Raw genomic sequence first — 15,339 nt, 5'->3', positions numbered from 1 at the left:
GGGAGGAGGAAAGGGGGGTGGGGGTGGGGGGAGAGAAGAAGGCGGCCAAATTCGGAGAGCGGGCCCTCACAGCGGTTGGCTTTTATTGCTGTTTTCGGTGGAGGGTTGAAATTTGCCTCCCAGGTCTTTCAAAAACCCATTAATGGTCTTTCCTCACCCACTTGGATCCCTCCCTTCCTGGCTTTCAAACCATCTGGAGCCAGCCGAAAACTTTAAAGAGAGAAAAAGAGGTAGATGGGAGCCACCTAGAACCAGCCCAGAATGGAGGCTGCGCATTGTGGGTCCATAAAGGGACGGAGAAGGAGGCTAAGTGATCGAGAGCAAGAGGGGTTTTTGATAGAACCATCAGCTCCCTTGTGTCCATCGTGACCTCTGTGAGGAGGCCACCGAGAAGATGGAGGGTAAAAGAATAACAGAGTTGGAAGGGACCTTGGAGGTCATCTAGTCCAACCCCTGGCTCAGGCAGGAGACCCTATACCATTCCAGACCAATGACTGTCCAGTCTTCTTTGAAAACCTCCAGTGATGGAGAACCCGCCAAGTTCTGAAGGCAAAGCCGTCCCACTGATTTAATTGTCCTCACTGTCTCCTTAGTTCCAGGTTGCTTCTCTCCTTGATGAGTTTCCATCCGTTGCTTCTTGTTCTGCCTCCAGGGCAAGGAGCTTGGCCCGCGACCAAAGACCTTGAACCAAGGACCAATATCATCTCCTTGATCTCCTGAAGCTTCTACGGAAAAAGAGCTCGATGGAAGACCTCCTGGACCATCTTTTGACTTCGGCTTACACCTGGTTTCCACCTCTATGTAAAATTCCCCCTCCCCCATTCTTTAGTTCTGCTTTGTTTCTGAAGGACTTCGAAGAAACGTTCTCTTCCCGATAGCGTCACGGAGACCATTTTGCTGACTCCAAGACCAACAGAGTTATCACCCATTTTCAGCTGGATTTAACAGGAGCTGATTAAGCCAATCCTGAACTAAGTTCAGCCAAAACCCGTACACACAATCCCAATGGATCTTGACAAGCATCTGTCTAAATACTACTACCGGGACAGATGCTTTATCTCCCCAGCCCAGGGCTGGGCTGCACATCCAAACAACGAATGGTGGTTAGGAACAAGCAGAGAGAGAGAGAGAGAGAGAGAGAGAGAGAGAGAGAGAGAGAGAGAGAGAGAGAGAGAGGGAGGGAGGGAGGGAGAGAGAGAGAGAGAGAGAGAGAGAGAGATGCAAAGAAAGCATTGAGGTTTTTAGGAGAAACCACAGATGTTTCATAGTCTTTTCTGTCTTCCAATGTAAGCTTCAGGTCGCTTTTTCGCTTGCAAGCAATTGCTCAGGTTGTGGGGGAAAAAAATGAGTAAGCATCTTTGCAGTGCGGAATAAATAATGCAGGCCTACTTTGACTTAGCTGGCAGCCAAGATTCTGTTTCTTGAGAAGGATCTGGAAAGGGAAGTCCTGAGAGGACACGAGAGTTCGCAAAATAAGAATGGGGAGGAGATTCCCTATCCGTTTTACAAATTTAGGTCTTTCCAGCCAAACTGTTTTGCTGACCAGCCCAAATTATTTATTATTATTTATTTATTCACTGAAGTCACCAGCTGTCAACCTCCAGTTCGAGTATCCAAATAAAAAATCCAGGATTATTTTAATTTCTGAAAAGCTTACTCTTTGTCCGATGCCTGGCCTGGTAAAGGCAAGGTAAAACTAACTCTAAAGTCCAAGGGCGTTGGACCATAAGCACGTAACGACGACTTTCCCAGCCAAACTCACCAGATGTCCACGGAGCTGATGTAAAGAAGTTCTCTTTGTTTATGGGAACCGTCTGCTATCTCCTTCACACCTGCTAGAATGTCCTTGAAAGGCTTCCAGACTGCGGGCTCTCGGCAAGCTTCCCGTAGAACTGGAAAGGTTTCGTTTCTCTAACTAACCCGTTCGAAAACAACACCTGCCCCCATCCTTACTCTTAACGGCAAGAGGAAAACAGAGAGGCACGTAAGCTGCCAAATTTTCACTCCTGACACCGACCATGTTGGAGAGTTATCTGACCTAAATGTCTGCAGCAGAGGCGACGTGGCGACATCCCACTCCTGCCTACAGTTTAACACAGCAAAAGAAGGAGAGGTATGGACGCTACCTCGTTTCACGCATGTAGAGGACACTTCATGGAGGACACCTCTGTGGGCAAGGCAGATCCTCTCTTCCAATCTGGATCACGGAAGGTCAGAGCAAGAAGAACGGAAAATTCTCCCGGGGGGGTGTCTGCTTGGCTGCAAAAACATCCCCCTTTGAATGCTACCATTGCCTTGATGGTTCTCCAGGTGAAGAACATCAAACACACACACACACACACACACACACACACACACACACACACACACCCTAACAGCCTGCACACCTTTCAACAGTGAAGGGACCCAGGGCGGAAAACACGCTGCAGCCAAGAGGGCTCCACACCCATTTGCACCACCCAGGTGACCCTGAAAACACAGGTAAACCGGCTTCAAGGATCCTCTAAAAGGATGCAAATGATCGGCTGTCTGCAAGGAATATAAATCTTTCCGTTCCTCCACCGTCGGGTCAGAGCTTCTTGGATGAGAAATGAAACATCTTCGAAGAAAAACAAGAAAAGTTCAGTTGCCTCCTGAAAAAAAAGCACCTTTGGGTCATCCAAGAAAAAGGCAGAGGTTTCCACAGGATGACACGATGACCCGCTTTACAAACATCACAACCAACACAGGCGCCATTAGAGTTATAAATTGAGGACTACAAGTAAGGCTCCATAGGTTATCTGGAACGCCAGCCTACAGTGGCTTACTCAGCCAAAGCTGCTCAGAACACGGCTCGGTGTAACCTGTGAATTAAGAGCAAACTCAAATCTTCAGCCCAACATTTACGATCAGTGTGTTGTGTCAAGCCGGATAAAGGCCAAGCAGAGACAGGCAAAAGCAGATGCTAGTCCTGATTAAGATTAAGCTGGGTTACCCCGTGGATGAATCTTTCTTGCAAATCGGGTCTTGTGTGGAGAAACGGGCATAGCGCGAATGAAAGAAAGCTGGTTAATTCCCTAAGCAAGTTAAACCTGTTGTATGAATGTAAGTCGCCGGGTTCCTTCTTGGGTCCAAGTAAGCGAGAGGGATTTCCAGATGGGTTAGGAAAACCCACAAACCGTTTTATCCAAACCATGTTTGGATATCCTGAAAATTAAGCCTTATGAGTGGCCGCCTCAAGCGAATCACCTGGAGAATTGCAGCCTGCCTGCTTCTTCCCTGCTCCCGCAACCGATAGAAATCGCCTTTTTCCCCTGTCCTTTTTTTTTTTCCTATTTTCCCTCCCCCCAAATAAATAAATGTGGAGGCAAACACTCTGAATGCCGGTTTGGAAATAAAGGTGGAAACGCATTTCCCCAGCAAACATGCTCTGCTTCACGGTAATTCAGACAATTTGTGGAAACCCGGCTGACAATTACAGAGGCTTTTAAGTGCTCAGTGCTGGGCCAGCAAAATCGCTCTGGCTGTAAATTGTGTTAGTGCTACAATACACAGATTCAGGAGGAGGAGGAGGAGGAGGAGGAGGAGGAGGAGGAGGAGGAGGAGGAGGAGGAGGCATGTAGGGTCCTTGGTGCTCTCTGAGCTTGGCTGTTTTCTTGCAGATGTTTCATGACCCAACTATGTATTATCATCAATGCTAGAAGGGACGAGGAGGATGAGGAGGAGGAGGAGGAGGAGGAGGAGGAGGAGGAGGAGGAGGAGGAGGAGGAGGAAACTGCTCAGCGGAGTCCCTTTTGCAGCCCCATGGAAAGATTTAAGAATTTCGTTGGGGGACATCTGATAGTCAAGGGGCTCAAAAGCTCCCCCTCCCAAGAATTGGGGTCCACACCAAGCTCAGACAACCAGCCCAAAGAATTTGCATTCTCTCAGACTGCCTGGATGCTCAGCGAACAGAAGCGCCACTTTCTAAAGGCCAGAGAGAGCAAGGGTCAGAGATTCTCTCATTTCTCCTCTTTCGAACTCAGACCCTGCAGCTGACCCTTCCTTGGGGATGATCTTTTAGCTGCCAAGGGGACCTCTTCTGGGTCCCGTTTGGGTGATCCCCTTCCTCTGCTGTGATCCCTGCCTTCCTTTCGCAGCTTAGCAAAGCAGTACAGGCAGTCCTCGACTTACGGACAGATGGGAAGGATGGAAGGAAGCAGGGAAGGAAGGAATGATGGGATGGATAGATAGATGGCTGGAAAGGAAGAAGGATGGATAGATGGAAAGGATGGAGGGAAGGAAGGAAGGAAGAATTGATGGGATGGATAGATGGAAAGGATGGAGGGAAGGAAGGAAGGAAGAAGTGATGGGATGGATAGATGGAAAGGATGGAGGGAAGGAAGGAAGGAAGAAGTGATGGGATGGATAGATGGGAAGGATGGAGGGAAGGAAGGAAGAAGTGATGGGATGGATAGATGGAAAGGATGGAGGGAAGGAAGGAAGAAGTGATGGGATGGATAGATGGATGGATGGATGGAAAGGAAGAAGGGAGGTAGGAAGAAAGGAAGAAAGGGAAGGAGAGGTGATGGGAGGGAGGGAGGGAGGGAAAGAAGGAAGGAAGGAAGGAAGGCAGGAAGGAAGGAAGGAAGAAGTGATGGGATGGATAGATGGGAAGGATGGAAGGAAGCAAAGAAGAAAGAAGTGATAGGATGGATAGATGGAAGGAAGCAAAGAAGAAAGAAGTGATGGGATGGATAGATGGGAAGGATGGAGGGAAGCAGGGAAGGAAGAAGTGATGGGATGGATAGATGGGAAGGATGGAGGGAAGGAGGGAAGGAAGAAGTGATGGGATGGATAGATGGAAAGGATGGAGGGAAGCAGGGGAGGGAGGGAAGAAGGAAGGAAGGAAGGAAGAAGTGATGGGATGGATAGATGGGAAGGATGGAGGGAAGCAGGGGAGGGAGGGAAGGAAGGAAGGAAGGAAGGAAGGAAGGAAGGAAGGAAGGAAGGAAGGAAGGAAGGCTATCAGCAGTACAGCAAAAGCAAGCGAGCATATTTTGCCGTTTCCAATAAAGAAACTGTCCAGTCAGAGAATATGTAATCAATTAGTAAAGCCAGCGAAATCCTTGCAAAACAGTAATTACTCATGTCAGGAGATTCCACCACAATTAGACTCAGCAGGAAGCAAGTTGCCTGAGACACAAAATCAGGATTTCAAGGGCAGGAAGGAAAAACTGTGCGGGTCTGCATTGCCGGGCACTGTCGATGCCAAAAGCCACAATTCTGCCCTCTGACAAACCTGGCTGAGTGATTTGGCCATGAAGGAAGCTGGTCCAGAGGTCAAATCTATGGAAATAAAAACCTGGTTCTTAAGTCTAGGGCCCGGGTAGGCAACCTCGGCTCTTTTATGACTCGTGGACTTCAACTCCCAGAATTCCTGAGTCAGCTGACTCAGGAATTCTGGGAGTTGAAGTCCACGAGTCATAAAAGAGCCGAGGTTGCCTAACCCTGGTCTAGTAGGGCAACGTGTGAATTGAGAAACAGGGCTGAAAAGTTAAAGCCACCACGACAAAACGCCTTCCGGCTTAATCTTAGCACCAGAGGTCCTCAAACGTGGCCCTTTTGAGGACTTGGGGACTTCAACTCCCAGAATTCCTCAGCCTGGCGGAGGGATTCTGGGAGTTGAAGTCCTCAAATCCTCAAAGGGCCAAGTCTGAGGACCCCTGCTTCAAAGCAGCCTGTGCTAAACTTACAGTAAAGTAATTTAAGAAGCAATCCTTAAAAGCAACCTGTGCCGAATTCAGAAAAAAATTAATAATTCTGGTCAGAGATAACTTTGGGAAAACTCGCCCTCTTCTAAGTCCTTACACCTCTTTTTTTTTTAAAGATAGCTATCCAAAAAAAAAAAAAAAGGAAAATCAACAGAAGACACCACGAATGAAAATCCCACTGGGTTAAATGGAACCTCCAGAACCGCGGGCAGGCTACCTGACCGTCAACCAAATCCTCCTTCAGCGACGGTTTCATTGAGCAAGCCTTTATTTCGTTCATTTGCCCAAGGAACCCTGGGTGGGGTGCAAGCAAAACCTTAAAAGATAAAGACGTAACATTTAAAACGCGAGGCAGGGATGAATTCAAACCCAGTCCTTCGCAGTTAAAACGCAGACGAAAATGTCTGTTTCCTTACTTATCCTCGCTTTGGGCAGGCCTGCAAAGCGGAGGAAAGCTGGAAGGAGATGGGAAAGATGGAGGTAAGCAAGGAAGGAAGGAAGGAAGGAAGGAAGGAAGGAAGGAAGGAAGGAAGGAAGGAAGGAAGGAAGGAAGGAAATGTTTATTACAGGGAGGGAGGAAGGAAGGAGATGAGAAAGGGAGAAGGAAGGAAGGAAGGAAGGAAGGAAGGAAGGAAGGAAGGAAGGAAGGAAGGAAGGAAGGAAGGGAGGGAGGGAGGGAAGGAAGGAAAGAAGGAAGGAAGGAAGGAAGGAAGGAAGGGAAGGAAGGAAGGAAGGAAGGAAGGGAAGGAAGGAAGGAAGGAAGGAAGGAAGGAAGGAAGGAAGGAAGCGCAGTCACGCTTTCACCGGGGCAACCGCTTCGCTTAGTGACCGAGTTGCTGGTCCCAACTGCGGTTGCTAAAATGAGGACTGCCAACATCGGCCTCTTGGGGCCAATCTCGGAAGCCACCCATCATTTTTTAAAAATAAAATAAAAATACTAGAATGTGCGGAAACGGGACAGACTTACTACGAGGTTGAAAGAAAGAAAAAAGAAGTAACAGAAGATTTTTTCAAACTGGGGACTGATATATATATATATATATATATTTACCCACGGCTGGAGAAAAGAACGAAGGATTAGCAGTTTTAAATTTGTAATTAGCGAACGATTAAAACTTGTCGAACGAACGGAATGGGATGAAAAAAAGTTAATTAAAAACTTTACCAAAAAAACAAAAAAAGGAAAGAAAATGAGAGGTGAGAATCCTTGCAAACAGAGAGGGAGGGTTTGTTTCCCCCCCCCCGAAAAAAAAATATTAGCGGAAGCCAAACGAGCGAACGAAGAATTAATCCGCCGCGGATCACGTCTAAATTTTTCCCGCTTTGTGTGGCCAGGAAAACCAGGGCTAAAATGCACTTTCCGTTCAAAAAAGAAAGAAAGAAAGAAAGAAAGAAAAGCTTTATATTTCACACTTCTCAGGAACAGTTTTATACCCCACTTTTAAAGCTCAGGGTATAAAAAAAGGCCGTAAAATTAAGCAATAAAGCCAAAATTGCTTGCTGAGCTAGGCTAACTGAAGAGAAGGGAGGAGGGGGGGCGCCTTAGGGGCTACTTGCAATGTGTCCGGTGTCCACTTTTACTATTTTGGCCAATTTCTCCCTATATAGGTAGTCCTCGACTTACAACAGTTCATTTAATGACCGTCCGGAGTTACAACAGCATGTGGCGTTCTCCTCCACCCCCCCACACACAATGGTCATGCGATCGAAATTCTTAGGCTTGGCAACTGACTCGTATTTACGACGGTCGCAGTGTCCCGGGGTCGCGTGATATCCCTTCTGCCACCCGCTAAGAAGGAAGCCAGATTCACTTGGCGTGTTGCTAAGGTAATCACCTGCTGCGATTCGCTTAAAACTACTGCGGCGAGGCAGGTCGTAGAACGGGGCAAAGCTCACTTGATTGTCTTGCTTCGCGACGGAAAACTTTGTTGCGCGTCGTAAGTCAAGGGCTACGACCAGGGGTGTGGCAAATGAGTGAACTGCGGTCCTTGCTTAGCGACTGCCTCATTTAGGGACGCTTTGCAGTTACGAGGATGATGGGAAAAGCACATGGCCACCAGTACTCGGATGATCTCTGCACGCCTGTAAGCAAAGGAAAGCTGAGGAAATCTTGCCATCTTTCGCTTGGCAGTTGCTTTGCTCGACGGTCAAGTTGCCGGTCCCTATTGTGGTGAGCTAGGAAAGGACTCCCCGTACATATGCACGCCACAAAACGTCCTACACACTGCTGAAAAGGTGAAAGCTGGACCACCCCATCTGCGGCTGCGTAGGTGAGATTCAGCCTTAGAAGGGATCGTGGTGGGCTCAAGCGAGCGAGCCAAGCCACATTTTACAAAGCAAGGCTTTCTCTTCTTGGCTCTGCCTTCATTTCCACCCCCACCCCCCCTTTCCTCAACTCACGTATGCTCGGGCCATCTGTGCCCCTCCCCAACAAGTCCCAGACTGCACCACTGCTCTTCTAAACTTTCTTGAGGACTCTGAAGGCCATCTATCCCACCCCAGGGCTGTATAGCATTGTTGTTGTTTTTTACGACTACGCCGTACAGCTTAGGGCGCTGCGTGAACCGGGGTCGGCAGGACCCCACAGAGTTGGCAGGGAGAGCTGGGTGCCTCTAGAGGGGAGGGGGGGGCCACACCGCAACATTCCCCGCAAGGGCCGCAAGCTGGTCTTGGGGACGGAGGCAGCGAGCCAAGCTGCAGACACCCGATGAATGAGCAGCTGATTAGGGTTTCTGGCAGCAAAGGCTTTAAAAATAGAAGAGGCAAACAGCTGTAATTAATTAGCTGGATTGGCAGCTGGGAGGGAGGGAAAAACTGTCTGAATGAGACCTGTTATTGTAGTTGTGTTTTGTTACACATTCCTGACTGGTTTGCCGATGCCTGCGGTTGCCCGCCGAAAGCACCGCAAAGTTGCGGTGGGCAAAACCAGAGGGATGCCTGTCACAGGAGAAGCTTGTCTAAATTATATGGATAATTTGCAGGTGCGCAAGCAGCAGCCAGCATAAAATGGGGGTTTTTGTCTGTGGAAAGGAAAGGAAAGGAAAGGAAGAGATAGGAGAGATGAGAGGATGAAAGAAAAAGGAAGGAAGGAGAAAGGGAGAAAGGAGAGAAAGAAATGTAGACGAGGGAGATATAAGGAGGAGAGATAAGAGAATGAAAGAAAAAGGAAGGAAAGAAGGGAGGGAGGGAGGGAAGGAGGAAGAGAGGGAGGGAATTAAAAGAAAAAAGAAAGAGGGAAGAAGGAAATAGGGGAAGAAGAAAGGAAGGAAGGAAGGAGGGAATACAAAAAAAGCAAGAGGGGAAGGAAGGGAGGAAGGAAGGAAGGAAGGAAGGAAGGAAGGAAGGAAGGAAGGAAGGAAGGAAGGAAGGAAGGAAGGAAGGAAGGAAATATTTTGCCTACCCTCACTAGAGACTGGACAGCCATTTGTCTGAAATGGTACAGGGTTTCCTGCCTGAGCAGGGGGTTGGACTAGATGACCTCCAAGGTCCCTTCCAATATCACCATCACCATCATCATCATCATTATCATTATTATTATTATATTACTAATACTACTACTACTATTATTATTATATTACTACTAGTAGTAGTAGTACTATTACTACTACTACTACTACTACTACTACTATTATTATTATTATTATTATTATTATTATTATTATTATTATTATTATTATTATTATTATTATGTTTTATCCTCTCCAGACCGTTCTCTATTTCTTCAGATTATCTAGAGATCCCAGACTCTCAAAACAGACTTGGGCTCAATCTCTGAATTTCCCAACCTTGCTAAACTGCAACGTCCATTATTCCTTACAACTTACTATCCATGCCGGCCTGGCTGTGGGAGATGGGTTCAAGAACCCGCAACCACGCAGACCCGGGCAGAGCTCGCCGTCCCGTGGAGGCAGAAGACAACATTTGCTTTTCTTCAGCCGAAACCTGGAAAGGTGAGCAGGGGGTGGATGGAGCGTGCTTACATTTCGGGTGTGGTTTGATTAATTTTCAGGTCCCAGACCTCAAGGTCGGACCAGGAAATTGAGGGGGGTGGGTGGAAAAAACCCCTTTTTTTGTGCCACTGAGATGGAGACGCCACGTTACCGCCAGCAGCTGGACCGAATGGAAGGAGATTTTATTTTTTTTCATTGTAGGAGTGGGGAAAAAAATAAAGATAAAAATTCACGGCTAGCTTAGAAGCAAACTGAAGCCTTTCAGACCTTGCATTTGGACCTCCCCCCCCTCCGAGGCAGCTGCGAAGACCCCCCTTTCCTCTCCCAACACAGCCTGTCTCCAAGGGGCTGAACCACCAGCGGCCTTGGCTACGGTCGAGGAGAGAGAGAGAGAAAAACAGCCCCCACCTCTCCCCCCCTCCAAAAAAAAAAAAACAGGGCGAGGCTTGACTTTCCGCTTCTTCCTGTCCTGCAAAGAGGGCCGTAGGGAACCAGGCGCAGGATAAATGCAAAGATTTATTCCTTTCATTAAAAGATTCTTTAATTTCCCTCTGCCCTAAAACGCCCCCCCCCCACTTTGCAAACCCCATTGTGGGATATATTTTATGCACCTAATTATGCGCAGGGCCCAGAAGGGGAGCGATGGGAAGCGGTTTGAAGAAAGCTGGAACTTGGGGTGTGTGTGTGTTCACTTGTGAGAGGGGGGCAAAATCAATGCTTCCCGCAGATTTCCAACCCCCCCCCCCCAAAAAAGCTCCTTGTCTCCCACTGGTCTTTAAGCGGTGGGGGGTCGGAGAGCCGGGCATCCAAATGAACGTCGAACGTTCTTCTCTTGCCTGAATCTTCCGCAAAAACTGGACTTCCGAGGTACAGAGGGTCCCCGACGTACGGCTTTCCGTTTAGCGACCATTCAGAGTTACGCCGTGCTGGGTAAAAAGTGACTGGCGATCGGTCCTTGCGCTTAACGACGGCCGCAGCGTCCCTGCGGGCGACCTTCGCCAGCCTGACCTCAGGGAAGCCAAGACCGTAAACGAGGGAGGACCGATCCGCTTAACGACGGCAGGCTTCGCTTAACGGCTGCCGCAAAAAGGTCACCAAGCTGGAGGCGGCTCGCTTAACGACGGCGCCTACATGTAACAAAGCACAGGTAGTCCCTCAGCCGACGACCAAAATTTCTGCCGTTCAGTGAGGCATTGGTTGACTTTTGCCTCCTTTTGCCGCAGTCGTTAAATGAATCAGTGCGAGTTGGTAAGTTAGTAACCCGGTTGTTAAGTGAATTGGGCTTCCCTGCATTGTGACCCCGGGACAAGGCGAGCGTCATACATGTGAGTCAGTGGTCCAGTGTCTGAATTTTGATCGGGTGATCGTGGGGAGGCGGCAAAGGGCGTAACTGTGGGGGGAAAAACGGTCCCGAGTCACAACTATTTTCAATGCCCCTTGTAACTTTGAACGGTCGCTAAATGAACTCTGGTAAGCGAAGGATTGCTTGCAAACGAACACGAACTGATTAGCAACGCAGTTTCGGGCCAAAATCCTGCCCAGGATTGAGCTAAGAGCGCCAGGTCCCGAACGGAGGCGCCCCATCTGGCTTCTCCTTCTGCCTCGCACTCGGGTCCACCTCTTCCTTCCCCCCCCCAGTCCGCCATCCCACTCTTTGGAGTGCTGTCGCCTTGGCAGCTGCAATGCTGGGACTTTCCCCTTGCTCGAAATGCATTAATTTGTAAATATCTTCATTTATATGTAAATGTGGACTCCTTATCTCCCTCCCCCCCACGTCTCTCCCGCCAATCAAGCAACCGCAGCAGCAGCAGCTGCGTCTGCCAACAACTTGGGCGGCCTCGGTGGGCCGCGGCTGAGTCGTGGTCTTTTCCGCTGAGGAGCACCCCTTCCCCACCCCACGTTGTCTGCCCTCTTCTATCCCCGCACACTGCTTCCCCACGCCGTGCATCGATTCTTATTTCCCTGCCGAGCGACGACGCGTGTCCTGTCCCTTCTGCTCTGGGTTGCAACATACAACCACCGGTGTACCACCGCAGCCGCGATCACAACTACGCACCGAAGAGAGAAAAGGGTAGCAGTAGTACTTGAAGACTTATATACCGCTTCCCAGTTGCTTGGCAGCCCTCTCTGAGCGGTTTAGAGAGTCAGCATATTTACCCCCCCCCAGCCATCTGGGTCCTCATTTTACCCACCTCGGAAGGATAGAAGGCTGAGTCGACTTGGTCAGTATCGAACTGCTGGCTGTGGGCAGAGTCAGCCTTCAATGCTGCATTTTAAGCACTGCATACCATGGATGGACGGAAGGAAAGGAAAGGAAAGGAAAGGAAAGGAAAGGAAAGGAAAGGAAAGGAAAGGAAAGGAAAGGAAAGGAAAGGAAAGGAAAGGAAAGGAAAGGAAAGGAAAGGAAAGGAAAGGAAAGGAAGGAAGGAAGGAAGGAAGGAAGGAAGGAAGGAAGGAAGGAAGGAAGGTCGGACAATAGCAGTAGCCCTTAGACTTATATCCCGTTCCACAGTGCTTTACAGCCCCCTCTAAGTGGTTTACAGAGTCAGCATATTTGCCCCCCAACCATCTGGGTCCTCATTTTACCGACCTCGGAAGGATGGAAGGCTGAGTCGACTTTGAGCCGGTCAGGATCGAACTGCTGGCTGTGGGCAGAGTCAGCCTGCGATGCTCCATTCTAACCACTGCGCCACCACGGCTCTTATATAACAATAGCAATAGCATTTAGACTTATATACCGCTTCACAGTTGCTTTGCAGCCCTCTCTAAGCGGTTTAGAGTGTCGGCCTGTTGCCCCCCAACAATCTGGGTCCTCATTTTACCCACCTCGGAAGGATGGAGGGCTGAGTCGACTTTGAGCCGGTCCGGATCGAACTGCTGGCAGTCAGCAGAGTTTGCCTGCAATGCTGCATTCTAACCACTGAGCCACCACGGCTCTTCTGATGCCCAAAAGACGTGTGGCAGAGCTCAAGGTGGCATAGAAAGCACTCCCCGACTTATGACCATAATAGTGATTTGCCATTACAGGTAGTCCTCTACTTACGACCAATAGCTGAGCCCAAAATTTCTGTTGTTAAACAAGGAAGTGGTTAAGTGAGTTTTGCTCCGTTTTTACAACCTTTCTTGCCTCGGCTGTTAAGTGAGTCATTGCAGTTGTTATGTTAGCCACACGGTTGCTAAGTAAGTCTGACTTCTCTATTGAGTTTAGGGATCACGTGACCCGGGATGGGGATGCTGCAATGGTCATCAGTGCGAAAAACAGCCGAAAATCACTTTTTTTCAGGGACATAACTTTGAACTAAATGAATGCTTGTCAGTTGAGGACTAACCCGTACGGTCGTTAAGTCACGATCGTTGTAGAGCGGGTCACCCATGTGAACTGACAGAATTTTGCTACCGTTTTTGTGGCGTGTAGTCAGGTGGATGCCAAGGCTGCAAAAGTCCTCGGCTTATGGCTGCTATCGTTGACACCACGAGCCATAAGAGGGACCCCACTGAATTAATTCAGATCTTCCAAGCAACTTTGTTCCGTTCCTCTGCTCATCGTAGATTTTTGATCCACGATCGTTGGGTTTCTGTGGCTAAATCGAGTCCACTTGACTCTGGAAATAAATCTGATTTGGGATGGGATACTCAACAACTCTGCCTGTATCTCTGCAGGGTTACGGCGCGTGGGAACAGTTTTGAAAGGAGACGGCTTGAGTTACCTCACTGTGGACTGGTAGACCAGGTCTTCCCTCTTGCGGTAGTTCTCCATGTGTGACTGGTTGGTGGAGAACATGGCATCAAAGGTGAAGATCTTCTGTTTGATGGTGCCACCGTCTGTTACCTGCCAAAGGAGATATCAGAGAAGTGGAAAATTAAAAATTTTGGAGCACTTCAGAAGATGACAAAGGATGGAGGGAAGTTCATGAGATGTTCACCACCTGTCATGGTTGATGGTTGAACATCTCGTTTGTTTACCCATTGATACCAGCTCCCAGAAGATATTCAACTCAACTGGCAGTTGAGAGGGTGTAAATTGCAACTTCCACCATCCCAACCAGTATCTTTGCTGGTTGAACTGGGGAAGAAAGGTCTAGATTGCATGGATCCCCTTTCAGGAATGACACTCATCCTATTATTAAAAACAACAAGATCCACCTCCCAGAAGACCTTTAGCTAAATAGTGGGCTCACGCATCACACCTAACCAGAACCTTTCTTGAATCTGCTTATCACAATTTCCAGAAACAATGAACGAACGAACCATCTTTATTTTACAGAAAGTCACCAGCTGAAATCCCAATTTTGTATCTGCTTCTCCAGTGTAATAATACGGTGTTCAAAGCTCCAAGACAATCGTGCAGCTTCCTTCACAATTATGCGCTGATTTTCCCAGACTCCCACTTGTAAATACTTAATTCGACTACCTTTTTCCCTGAAAATAAATTCTGAAATGTTTTTTTCACCTCTTACCCCTTCGTATTTCTCGTAATTTCTTCTAGCATCTGCTTATTTGCAGCTACGCAGTTTAAAAATAAACTCATATGAAATGGGAAGGGGAGGGAAAGAAAGAAAGAAAGAAAGAAAGAAAGGAAGGAAGGAAGGAAGGAAGGAAGGAAGGAAGGAAGGAAGGAAGGAAGGAAGGAGTGTGAGAGATGATAGATAGACATACAGAGACAGATAGATAGATATAGATAAATTTAGGAGAGATGAGAAAGATAGATAGATAGATAGATAGATAGATAGATAGATAGATAGATAGATAGATAGACAGACAGACAGACAGACAGACAGACAGACAGACAGACAGACAGAGACAGAGAGAGAGATATAGATAGATTTGGGAGACATGATAGATAGACAGATAGATAGATAGATAGATAGATAGATAGATAGATAGATAGATGTTTGAGATGATGGATGATATACAGAAATGATAGATGGAGAGAGAGATAATTAGATGTGTGTGAGACGACAGACAGACAGAAAGATATATCGAGAGAGATGTTTGAGATGATAGATGGCTGGATGATGGATAGGTACAGACAGATGACAGATGGAAAGAGGGAGATAATTAGAGGAGTGTGAGGTGATAAGACAGACAGACAGATCTGTCTTTGTGTGGGAGAGAAATGACAGACAGATGGACAAGCTGAGCGGATGGAGGGATGGACGGAAGAAAACAAGAGTTATTGTCTCCAATAAAAACAAAGGAAGACAGCCAAGAGCATCCAAGCACAACCACCACATCGGTCTGCAGGGAACAAAATGGCTGCCATTTTGTGAGGCCTTCCCGCTTGCCGGCCCAGAAGGGGAAGCCAGAAAACGGAGGGAAAAGAAAGAGAGGAAAGATTCCTCAGACCCGCCAGAACCGAGAGCTCTACTCTCTCGCTTCCACCTCCGCTTATTCCCAAGTTACACCTCGTTGTTTCCAAGATAATAGGCGGCAAGATGTGAAACCTGCTAATGAAATAACATCCCTGCCGGCAGTGTCAAAATGTCTCTTCTGAGGGAAATGTGAAAAACGCAGAGGGTGCTCATAAGCAAATTCAGAGCAAATAAGGGAGTAAATAAATAAATATCTGGGGAGACGGAGGGGTCACCAGCCCCATTTTGAGGATGGAGGTGCTCGGGAGACGAAGAGCTAGGTCGCTGCGCTCCCGTGGACACAAC

General features: G+C 48.1%; 1 protein-coding gene across 1 annotated transcript in view; it reads right to left on the bottom strand.

Annotated features, from left to right (window-relative positions):
- Positions 1 to 15,339, bottom strand: part of IGSF21 (immunoglobin superfamily member 21) — a gene marked incomplete at both ends in the record, with an annotated part of 69,845 nt that overhangs the window by 14,035 nt on the left and 40,471 nt on the right. Inside the window, 3 exons of the mRNA XM_083375653.1 lie at positions 5,950 to 6,026; positions 9,557 to 9,674; positions 13,395 to 13,511. Of these exons, the coding sequence (XP_083231779.1) occupies positions 5,950 to 6,026; positions 9,557 to 9,674; positions 13,395 to 13,511 (312 nt within the window). The remainder of the gene's footprint in view (positions 1 to 5,949; positions 6,027 to 9,556; positions 9,675 to 13,394; positions 13,512 to 15,339) is intronic.

Source organism: Vipera ursinii, assembly GCF_947247035.1.
Source record: "Vipera ursinii genome assembly, chromosome: 17".
NCBI lineage: Eukaryota > Metazoa > Chordata > Lepidosauria > Squamata > Viperidae > Vipera > Vipera ursinii.
The sequence above is the reverse complement of the archived record's forward strand: the minus strand, read 5'-3'. Positions and strand labels throughout refer to the sequence as shown.